At 38.7% G+C, this 21,462-nt stretch overlaps 1 protein-coding gene across 3 annotated transcripts in view; it reads left to right on the top strand.

The window, feature by feature from the left end:
- The window catches only part of TGFBR1 (transforming growth factor beta receptor 1), a 34,085-nt gene extending 13,038 nt beyond the window's left edge, over positions 1–21,047 (top strand). For all 3 annotated transcript variants that reach the window (XM_054190543.1, XM_054190546.1, XM_054190545.1), the window contains 6 exons: positions 1,316–1,546; positions 6,317–6,484; positions 7,211–7,367; positions 13,595–13,719; positions 14,221–14,351; positions 16,734–21,047. In XM_054190543.1, the coding sequence (XP_054046518.1) occupies positions 1,316–1,546; positions 6,317–6,484; positions 7,211–7,367; positions 13,595–13,719; positions 14,221–14,351; positions 16,734–16,859 (938 nt within the window). In that variant the 3' untranslated portion in view covers positions 16,860–21,047. The remainder of the gene's footprint in view (positions 1–1,315; positions 1,547–6,316; positions 6,485–7,210; positions 7,368–13,594; positions 13,720–14,220; positions 14,352–16,733) is intronic.
- The last annotated feature ends 415 nt before the right edge of the window (positions 21,048–21,462 follow it).

The following is a 21,462-nucleotide window of genomic DNA, read 5'->3' as shown; positions in this document are numbered from 1 at the left end:
GCACCTGACAATGGTTAAATTGCTGATATGATGCATGGTTTTTCCCCTTCCTTTTTTCACGTAGGTATGTTGTCAGCACAGAGCATGCGGAAAATGCCTGTAGGTCTGGAAGTCTTGAGGCACTCTCTGAACACTGCAGCGTTTTAATTTGCACTCCTCAGGCTGTGACACAAGTGTGGCAATGCTGTAGACCAGATCAGATGTTCTTCTACTGCTGTTATTAGCAAAGAGTGTCCAGAGATGGACAGGAACTTGTTATTTGAGCTATAAGTTGGGATTTATTTTCTGTAGCATAAGAAAATATAGATGTTCTTCTGTCAGGTATTAGAACAGTGATTATGGTGTAATAGATGACTTTGTAAAGGGTTTGATTTAATCCTAAACCAAAATAGCTTATTGAGAGCAGATAACCTGGCTGATTCATTCATCCTGCAGTGTAGTATCACTGCAGAATTCTGTGACAAGCCTCGGAAGTTACAACAGGAAAGATTTAAAGTAAACAAAAACCCGCCCTGGTTTGGGCAGTGCCGGTGCTTCTTGTTTGTTGTATAAACTTACTAAAGCATGTTATGAGGTGCTGTGAGTTGAAAGCATGTAGATGTTCCGAAGCTATAAAACTTTCATGAATGTGAGCATTTTTCTCAAGTAAGTGAGGTGCACAAGAATGGCCTGTAAGATGGGAAGCTTGCATTACCAGGATGTCTTCCTGTGTTAGAGTGGCTTGAGAGTACTAACAGGCAACTGGTGTACTTGAGCATGAGTGTGAACATCTGACAGTCAGTGTTGCTGATAAGCGTGGTTTAACTTCAATTTAGAAATGGACCAAGTCTAGTGATAAAATCAAGTGAATCAGTAGCAAAAGTGTTCTTGAACTGCTTTGCCAGGAGAGTCGTAGGCAGATCCTTTTCTAGGAAAAAACAAACAAAAAAACCAACCAAACAAAAAAAACCCAACTCTATCTTCGTCCTGCTGATTGCTTCATGGCTTGTTTCTTTTTTTTTGTTAAAGTAAAACTTTATGTATCAACAACTGTTGAAATTCTAAACTGATAGAAAGTTTGTGCCTTCTCCTTAACAGCTGTAGAGGCAGTTTGCAATATATCTTTGAATAGTTGTATTGCTGCCCTCTTAGGTTGAAGGCAGCATCTTGCCTACATGCTTGTTAGCAGTTCACAACAAGCTGTTAATATCTTAAGAGAGTTCATGTGCATTCTAAGAGAAATGTCTTCATGGAATATGGATCTTATATTTCGTAGTTATGATAAGTGCTTATTTTGTTAGTGTTGTTTAAGGTTAATGTTAAATCTTCTTTTTAGGTTTACCTTTACTTGTGCAAAGAACGATTGCAAGAACTATAGTACTTCAAGAAAGCATTGGTAAAGGTCGCTTTGGAGAAGTCTGGCGAGGGAAGTGGAGAGGAGAAGAAGTTGCTGTGAAGATCTTCTCTTCAAGAGAGGAACGCTCATGGTTTCGCGAAGCAGAAATCTATCAAACAGTTATGCTACGGCATGAAAACATTCTTGGATTTATAGCTGCAGACAACAAAGGTTAGTGACACTATGCATTCATTTTGCTGATTGTGTACTCTGTCAGGGTAGACATAGAGATAACTGCATAGTTTTCACAACTGCTGGGGAACATCTGGCTGGCCACTGTAGCTGTAAAATGGGGGGGGGGTGCACTTTCAGGTAAAAGGGTGCATGTATAGATTAGAAAGTGTTTACAAGCAGAGATAGATCACTTAAGTCAGTGGTGTTTGGTTCAGATGGTGTAGTCATAAAGCTTGTGACTGAACTACTGTCTTCACTCCTTGTTCTACTACTGTTTAGACATTCCACGTGCCTTAACAGCATATATTCTTCCTCCTGTACTTCCCTACAGCTGTATGGTGTTCAGAAGGCTACAGGAGCTGGTCCAATCCCAAAATTTATTGGGATATAGGTGCTGATGTTAAGCCACCTTTAAGGCTGAGAATCAAGGAATGATTTTAACTGAAGGTGTGTTCTGTCGGGCTAGCGTGTTTACGTAGCTCGCTATTTAGCTAGGAGTGTATGCTAACTTTCAAACACTGCTCAGTCAGGGATGTTACTTTCTGGGACATGTGTTGCCTTGTTTTGAACAACCTAAACAGATAGTTTGGGTTTGGGGTGTGGTTTTTGTTTTGTTCTTCTAACCTAGATGCTTGATTGTGAAGTGGATCAGGAACTACCCATCTGCACTGTTCTACGAGAAGAGCAGTGGCAGCAACCTCTGTTTACAGTACTAGAGGTTTCCCTGGATTAGCTGTCTGTAGCCATAACTGGCTGTGGTTGTGTTACAAGTAAGATGAAGTCTTGTACTACGCACTTCCAGATAACTTCATGCATTAAAATATTTTGACGTCTCCATTCCTTTCCCTTAACTGAAAGCTGCACTTCCCTAGGTGAAAGTTCTGTTCGGGGTACCTTACGTAGTAAGTAGATCCCCGAGAATGATGGTAGGCAATATACTGCACAGAAATGTGCAGAATTTCTTCCTCTTGAGAAAAGTAATATTTGAGCTGTTTATTCCTTTTGAAGCTCTGTCTTTAGCCTCAGAAGAAGGAATTTGACTGAAAGATCTTGATAATCTACACAGCTCAAATGCTTTTCATCAATTTAATCAGATGACTGTCTCAGTCTGATAGGGTCAAGCTGTTTCACTAACAAAGTATTAGTCCTCTTCCAGCCACAGACAAAAGTGTTTTCCTCAACATCTCCCTGAATATCTCATTTCTAAGAGTCTTCTAGTTGTAGGTCCCGTCTGTATCTGATCTTCTCATGTTTTTTTCCTCTGTTTATGTTATCTGCATGCCAAAAAAGGCTAATCTATCCCACTCTCTTCTTTGAAACACTTTACTACATGGCACTAGAGAACACATGCAATTAGGCAGTTTCTGTAACTTCTTTTAAACATTCAGCTTGGAATATAAGTCTGCAGTTCAAAACTCTTGCAACAAACAATACTGTCACACCTTAAAACCTAGTATTTGGTTTAAAAACAGGCATGTGACAAGTCCAAATTTTTGCTTAAGTGAAAAAGCATTTTTCACTTAAGTGAATTCAATCAATTCACCTTTAATTGAAACTTGATTATATATTTGATAAAGCAATTGCTATGAATTCCTTTCCTCAAGAGGTAGCTTGTCTAAGGTGGATGTTGCTTGGACTTCACTGATGTTTTTCTCAACTGTAACCGGTCTTTCTAAGAATAAATCTTGTAAGATTTGTTAAATCTTTAAGTAAAGAAAAATCTTTACTTCTGAATGATTTTGATGGTCTAAAATACTTTCAGGTTTCTTGCAAACAGATGAAATAACTATAATTAGTCTCTTAAAGGGGTTTCCAAGAACATACATAAATTTTTGTAATGTTTTGAACATTCTGAAACTGCTTGAGGTTCTTGATCAATGTGTGTATATGAACCAAATGAGGTTACCTTGTCATGGAAGGCTATGCTACTGTATGTAATTACTACTGAGTGCAATTACTTTTTCTTACCTGATAATGCAATTCCTGTGATTGAAAGCTTCATGGCAGATGCTGTTTGCTGTGCAGCCAAAAATACTCAGGGTCAGGTTAATTATTAATTAACTACTGTCAACAGTATAAGAAGACTTGAGTTCATCATAATATGTGTTCTGCTTAGGTCACTAAATGAATGTGTAGCTTGTCAAAATATAGCACGCTAAAGAAAAGGTAGTAGGTCCCATCTAATAGCTGGACATTGTAGTTAATACTGCATTTCAGCTTGTTTGTAATTAATATTATTCACGTAAGCTTGGATGCAACACCAAGATGTAAAGCCCAGCTTTATATTTTCTCCTTTAGAGGAAGGTAAAAACAGACTTAATATTAAGACTTGCAAGTGATAAATAAGATAAAACTGAAGTAGAAGGGTCTGTAATCAGCAGCATATATTCTCTTCTTAGGTGGGCACCTAGAGTTAAGAGGGGGGAAAACTTCATGCAAAGGCACTATAATCTTGATTCAAAGCAATGATAATTCTTCAGAAACTTCATGACATCTTTAAATGTTCTGTTTAAACACAATAGGTCTGGTAGACTACTTAAAATAGATTAGTAATTTCCCTACTTATTGTTGTCTAGGGTGGACACCTGCTGAGGTATCACATTCATAAGAAACACGAGAAGAAATCAAATACAGTATCAAGCAATGAGTGCGTATAGTGTTAATACTTGTGAGAGGATTATTTCAGGCAACGTAGGGTCATGACTGGTGAAGCAGTAGAATAAAGCTGAGTACAGATAATGTTCTGAACCGATTAAGTTAGTTTATTTTGAACTTCTACAGCTTTTTGGAGCTCTTTGAATATATGTGTTTGAGAGCACCTTTTATATCCCTGTGAACACGTACCTGTTTCTAATGGTTCTCTAAAACTGGTGCAGTGAAGCTAATACTGTTGGATTGACTTTTCAGAGACCATCATTCTCTCTGGTAAAAGTTACATTAAATAGTACGCTGAGTTCTAAGATTTCATGCTTGGGTATGTGAAGTAGCAAAAGAAACAGCAGTCCTAACTATAAAATAATTGCAGATTTTTTATTTTTTAAGTCTTTAATTTCCTTTTTTAAAAAACAAAGCTTAGGAGTCACTTCTTTGGGCATATTATAAGAAGTTTCCCATTGCAACAGCAGTTTTCTAACAGTCCTTTACAGGTTAGAGCATTTGACTGCTTTATTTTTGCTTCTTTAAATTCACAACTTAGTTAAAACTATTCTGTGAATGCAGCAATGCAGAATTTTCTTTCCATTATGGTAATTGTTTGAATGTAGATTAGACTTTTATTTCCCTACTCTCAAGCATTTGGCGGCATTTTAATTAATTTTTTTTAGAATGATTTTTAATGGCATCACTGGCCTCCCTGGAAACATCCAAGTAGAAGGGATGCTTGAAAGTTTTTCTGCACCGCTATAAAGGTAGTTTCTGTCAATCTGTACATCAGGCATTTTGTGCCTCTTTTCTGGGCTGTGCCTGGACTTTCCTGGGCCAAGCGTGTTTCAGTACATTTATGATAGTAACTAACTTCTGAATTCACTTCTTTCCTTCCTGTTCTTCATATTTAGTTCTTGAGTGTGCGTTCTGATAATCTGTAGGTACTACCACATAATGAGATCTATTTTTGGCTTGTGCTGAGTTTTCTCACTTGTTCTTAGGGAATAGTAGCTGTATAATTCAGGGTAGAACTCCAACTGGAATCTTTCATGGGATAACTAGTCTTTTAAAGAGATTAAAAACTCTTCTACAAAAGTAGTTAGCTATAAAAACATTTCTCAGATCTGCCACGTGAGTTGCTTTTATAACAAAACAAAAATGGAAAACCTGTTTAGTGGCAGGATTGTTCTTTTCTGGAAGTATTTCTACTTCTTAGGTCAAAAAAAACTTTACCCCATCTTGATGTGAATTCCTTTAATGGTCTCATCTCTGTGGCTTAAACTTCAAGGTATTTTTGTCCGCTGGTGTAGTAATGTGAACAGTTTGATTCTTATCTGTCTTTTATATACCTTGGGATATCTGCAAATGTATTAAGGCCTGTCTTGTTCTTAATAGTTCAGTGAAAAATCATACAGCAAACTCAGTGTTTTTCATTCTCCTTACCCTTGTGCCTCCTGGAAACCTAAATTTTGTCCAGCAACTTAGAGGTCGCCAGAGATGGGATTTGATTTTGATTTTGAAGTAATATGTCCAGTTGCTGCTTGCAGGCTTCTACTCCAAGAGGAAGAATCCACCAGCTTCTGGTAACTGTGGAAATTGTCTCCCAGGATAAGGCCAGGCAGGTTATGGAAAGACTGAGGGAGTTCTGGGGCAAAGCTTGTGCTCTGCTTGAAAGACTTTTTTTTTTTTCACTTTTTTTTTTTACCTTTTTTTTTTTGTGGGTAGCCTGAACAATAGTGTACTAGACCAATAGTGACAGGATCAGTTTTGCATCACGCATTCAGCACTGTTCCCCCCCCAAGCAGAAAAGTAAGGGGAAGGCAGGGCCTGACTAATACCCTGAATAGTTCACCTCAGAATCATAGTGGCATCGGCTTTCTATGGTTTGTCTTTTAGCTTAAATAAAAGCTTACTGAGCTGTTCACAAAGTCTTCTGTGGTAGTCCCAGCCCTTACAGAGGCATTTAAATGTTATAAGGATAAAAGTAAAGATTTAAGAGTCTAATTGGCTGAGGTTACTTGTAAAACTTAATTTGTACTTCATAGGCGTTGTATAAAAGTGGCATATATGGTTTGCTTGTCTTTTGTGTGTCTGTGTGGTATTCATATCAGTGTTGTTTTGCAGACAATGGTACATGGACTCAGCTGTGGTTGGTGTCAGACTATCATGAGCATGGATCACTCTTTGATTACCTGAATAGGTATACAGTAACAGTGGAAGGAATGATAAAATTAGCTTTGTCCACTGCCAGTGGTCTTGCTCATCTTCACATGGAAATTGTTGGCACACAAGGTAATCTTACAACTATTCAGCCTGTCATGTGGATAATGCTGTTTTTTTTAAAAAATGACCCATACATAGGACTTTCTATTGTAATTGTCTTCTGAATTAGAACATTCAGTCTTTTCAGGGTGTAGTTGCTTTGCCCACAGCTACTTAATTTAAGTGATGAGAAGGCAGCTGAATTCATAACAGATACCCAAGTTAATCCCTTGTGGAGCTGAGTGAATTGAAAAATGTCTGTTTGGGACCTGTGATAATTTCTGAACTAATAGAACTTCTTAATTTGGAGGGTGTTTTACCTTCCTTTCTATGGTATATCCAGGTTTTGTGATGTAACAGTCCTTCGTACAAAACACCTATTAAAAGGCACTAAGTAATGGTGCCTGTAGTATCTTCTCAACTTGGATTTGAGACAGCACTATTGGTCTATTCCCAAAGATATTAGAAACTTTTTTGTGGTAAGTAGTACATGTATGTAATAGATACCTTGCATAAAAGGGAAAGGGAAAGGAGCAGTAGAGTGCAGTAATACAGTAGACATTTACGGCACTTTTCTGGATAACTCCAGTCCACAATGAATGATTTCAGGAGTTATCTTAGTGCACATAAAGCAGCAGAACTGGAATGAATTCTGTAACTTCAAACAAAATCTGCACCAGGCTTAGAATAAAAGCAGTTATGTTTTTCACAGATGTGTTATTTCTGGTGTTTTGTTTTTTTTTTTTCCCCTTACAGGCAAGCCAGCAATTGCCCACAGAGATTTGAAATCAAAAAATATATTGGTAAAAAAGAATGGAACATGCTGCATTGCAGACCTAGGATTGGCAGTTAGGCACGATTCAGCTACAGACACAATTGATATTGCCCCAAACCACAGAGTGGGAACAAAAAGGTAAAACCATTAACATGATGTGTCGGGCCACTTTTATTATAAAATGTTTTGGTTTTTCTTGTTGCATAGAAGGGTTTTTGCGGGTACAAACACAAGCAGCAGGAAAATGTAAATAATGGCAGGTAGAGTTTGTGGGTACTTCCTTGCCAGCTGGTAATTTAGTTAGACCGTAGGTGCTTAAAATCTTGGCATCTATTACTAGCACGTGTAAAATAACAAAAACTTGCAGAATATCGTGGGGCACAAGTGTATATTAAAACAGCTAGGAGACTTCATGAATGACTGGTTTGGAAAATTCACTCATATCTTTGTTCTTTTTGCCTTGTGTTGCATGGAAATGTTGCTTGCAGCCCAACCTGAGGTGTAAGACAGGATATTGACAGTGAAAGTAAAAAGCTGGATTTTTTTTCAGTGAGAAGTTTTAAGTGGTAGAACATACAAGGTGCAGAGTTTTGGACATGGGCTTTCATGGGATCACATTTTTGAGAAAAATATAAGAACTTAAAACAGCAGTCATCTTTCATCTAATACATAAATAGAATTGTCAATGGATGAGTCAGTATACTCCCTTTCTTTTAAAGGCCTTCTGAATTTGGAAATACAGATTTTCTTGTCCTCAAAAGAACTCAGATCGGTTTAACTCCATCAGTGCAAGTGCAGTTAAACTTATTAGCTGTAATTTATCATTGCTGGACTTTCAGACAGTAATAACTGGAAACTGTTCTTTAATCTGTGCAGCTATGCAGCATGCAGAGATAGCAGCACCAACAGTGAACCACAGCAATAGAGTTGTGTGATGTGGTCAGCTTTTTGTCCTTTTGATGCCTGTAGGTTTAGTGGTGTATCAAACTGAAGTTTGTATGCCTGTCACGGAGAAATGTGTGGAAGCCCAGTGGTTCAGGGCTGTACGTGATTAACTTCAGCATATGCCCTAGCAGCGTTAGAGAAAATTCTGTGTTTATTTTGCCCGATCTCCAATCCATACATAAAAAGTACCGGTTTTATCTCTCTCTTTAGTGAGTGATACTGCAGAGGGGTGGGGGGGTGTGATTGGGGTTTCACAATGAACTAGGAGGCCCCATTAGCTGTGGCTTTTTGGAAGAAAAAAACACTTTTTTTTAAGGCTCAGTGAACAAAAGCTTTTAGAACATGTACTGAAAAGTTATTTTAGTGACAATTATATTGCTGAAATTACTTTCTTCTAAAGCTCTGCTGTACTTGTCCTTTTCCAGCTTCAAAACACAAATGGTCAGATGAGATTTACTTTCTGAACTACTACTAGATTACAAAATACTGGGCATTATTCCTTCTCAAAATCTCTAGTAATCATTGGTAGTAAAACAGCAGACCACTTTGGTATTTGTCATTGCAAACTTAACTGTGTGCAAGGTATATACCGCATGTGACTTGGTCTTTTGTACTACACCTACATGCAGAGAAAAATTATGTGCAAATCAGTTACTTTTAGTCTAGTCTTTGGATTGCGTGTGTAGATCCTACTTAGAAGATCTCTTCTTGCATAGGCGCTATTAAATTGCTTGTTCATCTGCCTTATGCTTCTTCATAAGGGTAAAGCTGTAGCAACTGTCTTGCTTGCTGCAGGGGGTGGCAGCAGGACTAAGTCTGTTTCCCACTTTGAACACATTAGTCACTTCTACCCCTCTGAAAAGTCTTCATGCTCATAAAAGTCTTGGTCCTCTCCTCCTCCCTCTTGTGCATTCTTTGTTAAGCAACTCTCGTTAAATTTTTCATAGTTACTGTTCAGATCTTAGCTGTTCAATAACAATTTTAACTCTCATTGCTTGCCACTGCTGGTATCTCTTCTGGACTTGGAAGCTCTGTGTGCAAGTTCAGGGAGACTTGTCTAAGCTTATATTTTTCTAATGATTGTCTGATGAGAAAAATGTATAGTCTAGGAAGTGAGCAAGATTCATTCTTGGGTGACAATCTAGGTGCTGAATCAGACTGATGATCCTTCTCTCTGACTGAATGAATCTTTTTTTTCTTTTCTATTCAGAGGCTGAATTTTAGCAGATGGTGCATGCTTTCACAGCTCAACCTGCAGCATAAAGCAGGAAATGTGATCTTTAAACTGAGAAGGAAATAGAATCCCTCTCTCACTCCCTGAGGCAGGTTAAAAAAAAAAAAAACAAACAAACAAAAAAACACAACAAACAAACAAAAACAAACTAGTCTTTCTTTTTTATTTTTTTTTCCTTTCTTTGAGAAGCGTGGCCCAACTGTTATTTTGGTAGTTGAAAAAGGCTGTGTTTAAAAGAAGTTTGGCTGTGAATTGACCTTAACATGAGTGCTTTTCTGCAATTTACCTAAATGCAATATGAGCAGAATTCTAGCTATACTTGTGGAGAACACGCTTGGTGATGGGAGATGTCACGCTCAACATGTGGTGTACAGGTCCTGGTTGATGACACCAAGCTCCCTATATGCTGTACGAGAATTTTAGGCAACTAGTACAGAGCTTTTGGGCTTTTGGGCTAAAGGGGGTGGGGAAGAGGTCAGCGGGCAAGTGAAGTTTGGCAAGGCCATGCTCAACATAATTGCAAACTGCTTTGTAGACTTATCTTTTCATTCTTGGAGTGTATTGAGCTGCTGACCTTGTTCAGAAGGTCAAAGTTAGTCTATGTAGAGTAGTTCTGTCCAGAACCTAAAATACTGTTTCTGACAAGCAATGCATTTCCAATATATAAGCTGACAAGGAGACGCATGTTCCTCTCCCTTCTGTCTGATAGCCGTGAAACGGCTAATCTGCTAACTGCACTAGATGACCTACTTGCCTTTCGCCTCTCTTGTTCCAGCAATAATCTCTCAGACTTTTTGAGCAGTCAGTCACCATTCTGAGTTATGGAAGCCAAAGCCAATCTAAATGCATTGATGGAGGATCATGGTAAGAGGTCAATTTGCTGATAAATTCAATGGCAGTCACATTTGATGGGGGGGGATTTTTTTCTTTTGAGGGTATCAGTTCAGCTCCGTTGCCACACTCAGGCCTCTTATGGTCTTTCCTGTTAAAACCCTTCTCTTTAGGATGATTTACAGAAGCTGAGACAATCTCCTTTACTGCTTGTATAAGTGATTCCGGCTGACAGTCTTGCAACGTGGTTGGGGTTTTTGGTTTGTGTTTTTCCAGCTCCATCGCTCTTCATCCCCATGTGATCTTAAGATAGATCAAATATTCTTTCTAGACCCAAAGCTGATCACTATACTGTCAAGTACAGGAAGTAGCATAAGAAGATTATCCAATAATGCAAAATCCTTGGAAAGCATTAAAACACCCACCAGTCTTGCATTCTTGATTAAAAAGCTTTTGATACGAGTGGCCCAGAATAATTTGAGCCTTGTCCATATCAAAGATTGGGACATACGTAAACTTAACTTAAGACTCTGCTTCCATTCAATAAATACTGTCAAAGTAAACTTTATGTTCCTCTTTAGATAGTTGTCCTCTGCCTGTGCTGTGTTATCACTTGTGGGGAATTTATATGCCTGTACAGTGCTTAGGAGAAATCTCATGTCAGCAACCCTTGTTGAAGTTCTGGACTACTGGTTGTGTTTTTGCTCTCTTGTTGATAGCCCTTGCTTCCTTGTATGTATGTCGTTTCCATAAAACATAGTAGTGCTGAGAGGGTTCTGAAAGGTCTGATAGTCCTGAAATTTATTTTAAGTAGCGTGTACTGTATTCTGCCTGCCATGCCTGGTACTAGGAAAAGAAAATCCTAGCATTATGTTGATTAAATAAAATTGTGCATAGGCTTCTGTGGCTATTGCAGAGGTTGAGCTATTGCATAGATTACTGGAGTGGAATACAGTGTCTGGTGTGTTTCTTTTTTACCAGTTAACAGTACTCTCGAAAGCCCTGGTGTCATTGTTTGCCTGTTTCATCTGTATGTCAGTTTGGGATTAATGGGGCAGTGATGCGGAGAAAGTCTCTGAACTCTGCTAAACATTACATATTGGATTTAGCTGCCAGAGCTATACCAGATTGAGAGCAACACTACAACTGATGTTGACTGATACAGCAAATACCATTTATTCTTTCCAGTAGCCAGCGGGGATGCTGCTGTCAGTAATTCTCACAACGCAGTCCACACTGACATTTTGCTTGATGTTCCCACATTAGGGCTAGTCACTAAACAAGGTAACAATCACTTGGGTGCAGTGCCAGTTTTCAGTCCCTGTTTCTCAGTTGAAAGTCTGTCACAGATTTTTCTGTTGCAGGAAATGTTGATAAAGTAAACTTTACTTTTGAGCACAGTTGTTAATGTGTAACCCCAATAAGATTTACTATTAAAAAAAAAATAATAATCCTGGCATGGTTTGTGGTGTGATTTACAGTCTGTATGATGAAGAATCAGTTACTACCATGTTAGGGAGGCTTTGTTCCTAAGCAACCTTTAACAGTGCTGCTTTTTTAACCAGCCTTTCTTGTCTATTCCCTCTCTAGTCCTGCTAGGGAATAAGCAGCTGCTGTATCTTGGCAGATTCCAGGAGCTGGGGCTTCCTTCTGCCTGGCCGCTGGAGCCCAGCCTGATATGTGCAAAGGGCTAGGGCTCTCTCCGTCTCAGGCCCAGGCTGCTGCTTTCTCACTTGGGATTCAACCAGTACTGAGGCTGGGCATACACAGACATACAATACTGACAGGGCTGAATACACAGATTGCTATACGCCATGTGCTGTCTTCAGCACCCACATAGAACACTGTCAGAACTTGTATAAAATGTAAGTATAGATGGCCAAGTCTCCCTCCTTCCCTTCAGCTGATCAGGATTGAATTTAATTAGTGAAAACACACACACCCTTCTGTAGCCTTACAAGCTCCATGCATATTTATGAATGCTTCAACTATTAGTACAACCCTCACTGTATCTAATGCCCTCTTCTGTGCTCCATTAGCTGGGCTGAGTTAATGCACAGTGGCACACCTACGTGCATGGATTCCCTCGAACACCAGCACAGGCTCTCTCCCTGTCAAACATCACTGCCTGGCCCACCTATTTGCTGGCTAGACCAGCTTGAAGCTTGCTAGTGAATTACACCCATGCATGCCTGCCATGCATACCAGGTTTGGGGAAAATACAAACCTTCCAGCCCACCCCAGCAGCTGGCACCCAGGCACATAGACTTTAAGACCTGTGATTCCAACTCCAGTTGCTGGTACTGAGAGGGCCTGACTCTGGTTCTCCCATCCCAGTTCTCCCCTGTAGCAGGTACCTGTGAACATGTGTCTCTGAAGCGTGGCTGAAGCAGAGACACTCATTTGATCCAGTTGCTGGCTCCAGGGGTGCCTTCATCCACTCTCTGACTGCAGTTGTTGGCCCAGAATTCATTCACAGTGGTCCCCCCACAGTGGCTCCAGATACATCCTCTGAAGACCCGTGGACATGTTCTCCTAGGATCCGCAGTTCCCCTTTCTAGCTGCCGATGCCAAGATTCCCCTTCTGTCCAGTTGCTGGCACCTCGGGCCCAAGGGCAGCTTCATCCCTGGTCTGACTCCGGTTGCCAGCCCTGAATTCACTTATGCCTGCCTGCAGTTGCTGGCATGTAATCCTTAGATCACGCAATGCACATGAGTGAGGTTGCACAGAAAGATAGTCAGGATTTAATGAGAAGGTAGGATACACTGAGGTGAGCTGGTGCAGGGCTTGGTCAGACAAGCATAGTGACTGGCAAATGTTTATGGAACTGGCTCCTTTGATGTTCTTTTCTATTGCCTGCTTTTGTTCCTCCCAGTTACCTTTCTCCTAAACATTCCTTGATAAGCATTACGTAGGCCCACAGGCCTCTCTTGAATATCCACAATCCTCATGTTCCTCTTGTTTCCCACTTAGTAGCAGTTACAATGTCCAGACTGGCCTTCTCTAAAGCTTTGCCAGGAGTTTCTTAATAGCCCGTCAATTAGCAACTGAACACTTCTGGTCTTTGTCATGTCTCTGTTATCCCGTGTCTATCAGATTTATGGCTCTATTTGTTTATCGTTTCACATTTTACTTATTCCCCCTGTTCCTTTGCTTGTTTCTCTCAGTTTACTTATTATCCTCTTTGCAATGAAAGGTCTTTGATGGGATAACCTTAATGAAAGAGATTTTCCTTTGCCTCCTTTTCCACGTAAATATTTTAAATTTGGGTTTGAGCTGATCAGTAGCACTGAACTTTCTCTACAGTAAGTATTTATGAAATCAAATGTTTCCTTTTTTTTTTATCACAAATAGGTACATGGCACCTGAAGTTCTAGATGATTCCATAAATATGAAACATTTTGAGTCTTTCAAACGAGCAGACATCTATGCAATGGGATTAGTGTTTTGGGAAATAGCTCGACGATGTTCTATCGGTGGTATGTGGCAATCTTTACAAAATTGGACATAAGTAACTTGATAAATTGATGAACCATACCTGTTGAAGAAAATAGGAACTATCCTTGTCTATATTAATTTTCCCTAAAATCTTTACATGGAGGGGAGAAGAGAGTGATGTTAAATGTCCTTGAGAGCAAGGGGCATATACCACAACTGAGGGCTAGCTATAATGTGTTCGTATAACACCCATACCTTCTTTAAAATAAAAAATGCTATTATAAATCATATGCTTCCAAGAAGTGTGTCTTTAGTATAACATATAAAAAAATTGATATAGCTTGTATGGTTTCTAAATACATAAATTTCAAAAGAAAGTATTCTTCGAGGGTAATGTAAACACTCCTAAGTGTTAAGGATTCTTTTTTTAAAAATGAAAAACAAAAAAGAAAATGGTAGGGTACTGATAAGGAAAACAGTAAAAAGTGAAGAATATGTAATTTAGTGTTAACTAAAATAAAGTCATTTTCAACCCGTTACAGGAATCCACGAAGATTACCAGTTGCCATACTATGACCTCGTTCCTTCAGATCCTTCTGTTGAAGAAATGAGGAAAGTTGTGTGTGAGCAGAAGTTAAGGCCCAATATTCCAAACAGGTGGCAGAGCTGTGAGGTATTAACTAACCTTGCTAAAGCTACTTTAATGGACACTAGAGCTTTTATTCATTTCAGTGGTTTAAAAATTGTGCTTGCGGTTGAAGGAGGAAGGGTTGCTTCTAGAACTTAATTTGATTCTGATCGTTGTGGTTTTATTGAATGTTATTGATCCTTGGTTATACATTAATATTTAATGTAATTTCACAAAAACTAATAGATAACTCTGCATGGAGGATTCTAGGATCCCTTCCTGTGAAGCACAGGTGATGCTAATGTAAATTAAAAGCTAGTCTGATTTGTATTATACAGGAAGCATCATTGCGAATAAATTGCATGACTAGGGGTTATACTGCATTTGGCTGAGATTGAGTTAACTTTATTCATAGTAGCCTGTATGCTGCTGTGTTTTGGGTTTGTAACCAAAACAGTTTGATAGCACACCGATGTTTTAGCCATTGCTGAACAGTGCTTACACAGCTTCAAGGCTTTCTCAGTTTCTTACTCTTGCCTACCCAGCCTCCCCGCCCCTTGCTGAGTAGGCTGGGGGTGGGCAAGAGGCAGAGAGGAAATGCAGCTACGACAGCTGACTCAAATGGATCAGAGGGACGTTCCCTACCATGCAATGTCAAGCTCAGCAATAAAACTGGGAGAGAGGGGAATTTTCTAGGGGCTGCTGTTGCTCAGGGACTGGCTGGGTATTGGTCAGATGATGGTAAGCAAGTGGGTTTTTGTATCACTCGTTTGTCTTTTGTTTTGGCTTGGTTTTCCCCTTTGCCTATTAAACTGTCTTTATCTCAACCCACAAACTTTCTCACTTTTGCCCTTCTGATTCTCTCCCCCATCCCACTGCAGGGGAGTGAGCAAGTGGCTGTGTGGGGCTTAGCTGCCTACTGGGATTAACCCACAACAGGGGTAGTAAAGATACGTGGGCTAACCAGGTCTATGCCAATTGGTTTGTAACTAGACTGGTTATCTCTTTCAAGGAGTGGACTTGCTAGTTTCATCTCAGGACTCTGCCAGCACAGCAGCACCAATTGTTAGGAGGCAAATCGTATCTTCAGCAGTGCTGTGCTGCCTCATGTGAGTGTTCACTTGGAACTAACTCACTCAAGGGTCTTTGCCCTATCATTGCATAGTAAAAGAATATCCTACAGACTTGCCAAAATAGCAAATGCCTTTAGGGATTTTCATCTAGAGCTATGGTGGCTTTAGTGCTTTGTGTGTCTCTGAACTTGTACTGTATGGCTAACTGAACGATGAACACGATTATTAAGAAGCTGAGACTCGAAGCCAAAGTCTTAGAACGGAAGTATGTGTCTAGTGACCGCTCCTGACCACACCTCTGTAGAAGTGCTTACCTCATTCTGGGGTGAGTTCATTATGATGGTAGTCACTGCAGGTGTGGTAGTATGCGCAGCAGCGAACTCTTGCCTTTCCAGCTAGCTTTGTTCATGTTGCTTGCGCTAGGAGCCCAACTAGGGCCAGAACGAATGCTTTCTGATTCCGAGCTTAGGAGAATAGCTGTGGTAGGCTACAGTAGGAGAAAGAAATTGATGAGATATGGTGTGCTTTAGATGGAAGAGGGAACTGTGTTGTGGCATGCATTAATTGAATACATGGGTGAAAGTATGAAATAACGAGATTGGACAAGAGAACGCAGGCAGGAGAGAAAGGTGATGATAGGCACCAACAGACTGCAGAGTTGCTTTTTAAATGCTGCCATTCCAATCCTACGAACTTAGCAACTCAATGTAATACAGCTCTGAGTGTAAAATCTTGGAATGTAGAGCTATTACTTTATTTCATCTTCAGTTTCTGTTACTTGCATTGTTACTTGCGTAGTAACGTTCACAGATTTCAAAGAATGGCTGTTTGAAGGATAAAAAGACACCAAAAATTTTCAGAGTCATTACAGAGCTTCAATTTGAGGAAGTCAGCTTGTTAAACTTCCAAATTGCTATACATTGAACTATCTCCTTAAAAAGTAATTTATGACTGAAGGAAGTGATTGTGTTCCCAGCTACACAGTAGTTCTGTGCTAATATAAAATATCTTCTAATTTTTTACTGCTTTTCAACTGGAGGTACAACAAAAAAGTGTATTTTTGTCTAATGCAAAAATTCAGAAAACAGTTACAGACAAGCTACTAGTTTTTCATTAAAATATTTTTGTACGGGCTGAAATTCTGAAAAATACTAGTTCTGCTTTACAATATTTTAAATAATTTTATTTTTCTGTAAATAAAGTACAACTTTGAGTTCTATACAACTCCTCTTCCATGCAGCTGTAGTACTAGTAATAGACTTCAGAAAGGTATGAAGAGGCTAATGCAGGACAAGAGGTTACATGGGCTACATTGGAACAGCAGTACATATAATTACTTGTCTTTCCTTTGCAGGCATTACGAGTAATGGCAAAAATTATGCGGGAATGCTGGTACGCCAACGGAGCTGCTAGGCTAACAGCTTTGCGCATTAAGAAAACATTATCGCAGCTTAGTCAACAGGAGGGGATAAAGATGTAATCCTGGATTTGCTACCGAAGAATATTGTAAAAATCCATATCTGCACCAGAGTGGCGTGTTAAGAAGGTTAATTGTTCTACCTCATTGGGGGAACAGAAGGATATTGCTGCCTTTTAGTACTTCATAGGAACATCACTTATTAGGATTTTTGTGAATGTGCTAAACAGTTGTGTTGGGTCCTTTCTGTGCACTATGAACCTCTTTCCCAGGTTACTTACAAAACATTGCGTAGTCTAGTTTTATTTTTATTAACCTATAATTTTTTATTTGCAAAGTTGATAGCTGGTCTTAACTTCTAGTTAACTGTGCTACAAATAGGTCACTTTCAAAATGGAACTGGTTCACTATGTTCTAGAGTGCATTAATGGCTCTTTAAGCAATTTATTCCTGGCTGGTACATTGACTATGCTGAACCACTGTCGCAGTTCTTTGATTCAGATTGTGAATGTACTGTTGGAGTATACTTTGCTAACTATTAAGGTAGTATATCTTTTGGACTCTTACCTTAATGTACAAATTGACCTCATTCAGTTGTGGGAACATAATTTATGCAACTATACTTTATACATGATTACTGGGGGGTTTTTTCCACTTTTCAGAACCTTACATTACCTTCAATATAGATTGTATTACACCAGTAAGTGCCGCTTTTGAGTCTTTTAATGCAAAACAATAGGAGCGTACAAAGCCTATGGTACTTTTGCTTTCAAAAATACAAGTTAAAAATCAACTGTTCCTTTGCATAGCTAAGATCTAATTCAGACTCGTTCCAGGAAGTGAGTACATAATTTGTGGAATACCTTTAATTTTACCAAAATTTGACTCTTTAAACCACTTTAGGAGTTTTAAGTAGCGTAAGCTAGTTAATTCACTGTTGTATTTTGTAATTGCTAAGTCATGAGTCATAATTATATGTAAGATTTATCAAGTGGTACTTCTAAAATGCTTGAAGTACCTATCTACTTCAGAAAAGTAGCAAGAGGAGTAAGATGTTCTTAAGGGAGATTTTGCTCCATTAAATCAAAAGCATATTTTCTGTGCAGTTCTGCAGAGTCTTAAGGCTCAAGGAACAATATTTGCAATTAAACAAGGATTAAGTGCACCTGTAATTAGGGGGAAATTATTTGGGCTTTTATACTAGAAAGTTCGGAGCTGCTTATAAATTTTATGTGCTATATTTTTTGTGTGCCTCATACACAGAAAGTGGTGAGCTATAGAAAGTGGTGAGCTGCAGGTGTTTGGATACAAATACTAGGGGATTCCAGCAATCCTCTTCGTAGTTACAAGAACAAAGCTTATGGTGGCTTGTGTTGTCATAAGAACACGAAGAACATGCATGGCTTTAGTCAAGATTTACCTGAGATTTTAAGGATATCACAAGGTTTTTGCAAACTTCTTTAGAAATTGAAGTGCTTCCTGCCCAAACGTACAACTTCTGGAGGGGACTGGGGGAATTAATACGGAAAAGTCTCTTTAAAAAAACTGCTGTTACCAGGATATTTTTTTTAGTTGCAGTTTTAGGAAGAGTTGTTGACCTTTAGTTTCATTGATGCCCAAACCATTCATTAGTATTTCCTAGGTAAATGTGCCTGGTAATTAATATGCCACCTAAGCTTCTACTCTCCAGAACACCTTGGTATCCATCCTATTATGAAAGACACACGGCAGCCTTAACTCTGTTTCCTTTACATTCTTCAGCATACAGTCCACGGAGAGTTTTTCATAACGCTAGTAGCAGCGGCAGGGTGGTTGCTAACAAGCATAGTCGAGATTGTGGTCTGTGATATATGGTGGCTAAAGCAGTAAAATGGATGGGTCCTGGTAAGAAGAGGCTATATAGGTGACATAAGACTTAGCCAAGATAAACCTTAGTACTTTGCAAACTCGTGCGTATTTCCAAATTTTTAGTGCTTGCTTGGAGAGAGGTTTAAGTGATGAGGGAATTACAGATCTTCAGAGGCTGAATTGAAGTAATGAAATGCTTTATTCAGCCACCTTTATGGATGAGTTTACTTATCCTGGAGGATGGCATCCAGAAGAAGAGATAAAAATAAGAGAAGTTCTTAGAAAATAATTTGGTTTAAACATATGTACAGCTGTCACGCTTATGTTTGTTTGGCATTGTCTGACCAGTCGGGCCTATGTGCGTCAGTCCTCTACCAATCAAAGCTGGATCAAAAATTACTTCATGTAGGTATTTTAAGTAAACTATGCCTCTGTGCGAATGGAGAGGTGTGCACCACAGAATTCTTCAATTATGACTGTTCTAAAAAAAGCTGAATGTAACTCCCAAATCTGTCTACTTGGCATGCATCTCTAACAAGTTCTATGTATCTAGACAAATATTTAAAGAAAACAGGTCAGCGTTAAAGTAGAACTTACTATATCTCCATACTAATTCCAGTAGAATCATTAGGCTACTGGCACACTTCGGATCTTTATAGTAATCTTGGTGGTAACATGAGGGAGCTTCCAATATAATTTGTCAAATAATTTAATTAGTGGCTTTTTTAACACCTACAAAACCTTATCACCTAACGTTTAGTTTCCTAAAATACAAGGAGCAGTTCTGTTGCATTTAAAAGAGAATCTACAGCAGCTGCATGGCACGCAGATTATTCCGTTGACTTGTACGGTGGTTTGGTACATCTGTCTCATCTTAACCACCTGCTAGTCCTCGTTCTCCTGAATTGGGAGCAAGTGTTCTTACATTGTCCCAGTTTTTCACTTCATAATAGAAGCTTGCAAAAACAAAACACAGACAGGATGCTTGATACAGCGTGTGATGTTAGGGAATGTTATTTTTTGTCAACCTTGTTCATCTTGGAATGCAGAACAGGAAAATTCTGAATAGAGCTATATGTATCCTCAGTTCTGACACCACAACTTCAAGCTTTGTTCTTCTTTTCCATTATATAAACTGAACACCTTTTACAAAGGCTGTGTCTGTATATATTATGTAACTTTAAGTGTTACCTGTGTAAGATCATATCTTATATATATGGACACAGGTACACATAAGTATTTTTTAAATTAAGATTGTAATATCACCAGATCTGCTCTTGGAAATCCAGGGGGACCAAAATATTTTAGCATTCAAAATATTAATTTTGTATCATTTCAAGTATATACCAAACAGTTTCTGATGAATACCGATGCAAATGTTTATTGTAAATATTACATAACATTATACATTCACTTAAGTTTTGTGGATTTAATCCATTTGACATTTTAGTAGCATCGAAGCCTCGGTTTGGTTTACAGACTTGTGACCAGGTGGATATGGACATGGAGAGTAAGGAGCATTGGAAATGGTCTTATAAATTTGGAATGCTGGAATTCTTCAGGGACCTTCCAACCTTAGAAGCTGGAATTCTGGGATATTTCTCAAGCTGACTTTCCAAGTATGACACACTGTCACCCTCCAATGGTTCCACTTGTAATCCTAAGAAAGACTTTGTATATAGGGTAAAGACGTTGGGATTGACTGTATGGGGACATGAAGATGTCAAATGAAATAAGAGGCTATTTTATTTTTTTCAGTAAAGATTCTGAGTGTGATTGCCATGAAATTCACCTTTCAGTTACTTCCTTGTTTATATTGTGCCATTGAAATGATTGCAAGGTGTTGATCATTTTGTGGTGTTTTTTTTTAAAAACAAAACAAAACAAACTTCACCATATCAGTTGCTTTAAACTCAAATTACCTCTTAAAAGACCAAGGTACATTTACCTCATGTGTATATAGTGTTTAATATCTTTCAGAACATTATCCAAGTTTGCAGTTACATGTTTCTAGAAATATGGGTATTACTAAATTTACAACTTCAGCGGTACTAAGTGTATTAATCTGGTGCCCCAAAACACTTTAATTTTTCTGTATTTTATTGTATTAGCAAGTTTGCTGCTTTGTCACTGTAGCACCTGCCATTAAGTAGCTGCGTGGATACTGACTTGTAAATTTTACTTTTTGGATGATTTGAGGATCCTGTACAGATGAGCGTCACTTTTTTAAACCTTACAAAATTGTGCATTTCCCTTACATTTCTGAAAATATGTATTGTATTTGTAGAGTATACATTTCAATGGATTGTAAATAGGACAGTAGAAGAGTGGATGCTTATGTTAAGTGCTAACACTACAGTAGAAAGATTAAAGCAGTGAAAATAAATAACTTTTTTCAAAATACGTGAGTTGTCTTCCAGTGTAAGAAGTTGCAGGTAGGTGTGGGTTTGGGAATGATGTTATTACCTGGCAAAATGTGGGTTTACTGTGAATTATTTTCCTCAGAATGAATTTATGATGGTATAAAAATGATAAAGGAGTTTGCTAATGCTGAGGCGATCCATCTCATTTATGCTATACAGATAATGATAAAATGCCTGATCTTCCTTGTGTCCTACAATAATGTTTGAATAAGTGTCTTTTGTTGATGTCTCTGATCTCCTGGATGAAATAACTAATGACAAAGTGTTCCTTCTCCCCATTTATATTTACATAGAAGTAACAGTGCTGCTGAGGATTTCAGGCTACTGAAATAGCTGACCTCAGTGCATCACAGAACAGCAAGTGCCATCAGCTTGTGTTGAAGTGGATTGTTTCT

This window comes from Rissa tridactyla, chromosome 2 (genome assembly GCF_028500815.1).
Source record: "Rissa tridactyla isolate bRisTri1 chromosome 2, bRisTri1.patW.cur.20221130, whole genome shotgun sequence".
Taxonomy (NCBI): domain Eukaryota; kingdom Metazoa; phylum Chordata; class Aves; order Charadriiformes; family Laridae; genus Rissa; species Rissa tridactyla.
Note: the sequence above shows the minus strand (reverse complement) of the source record. Positions and strands in the feature narration are given on the sequence as shown.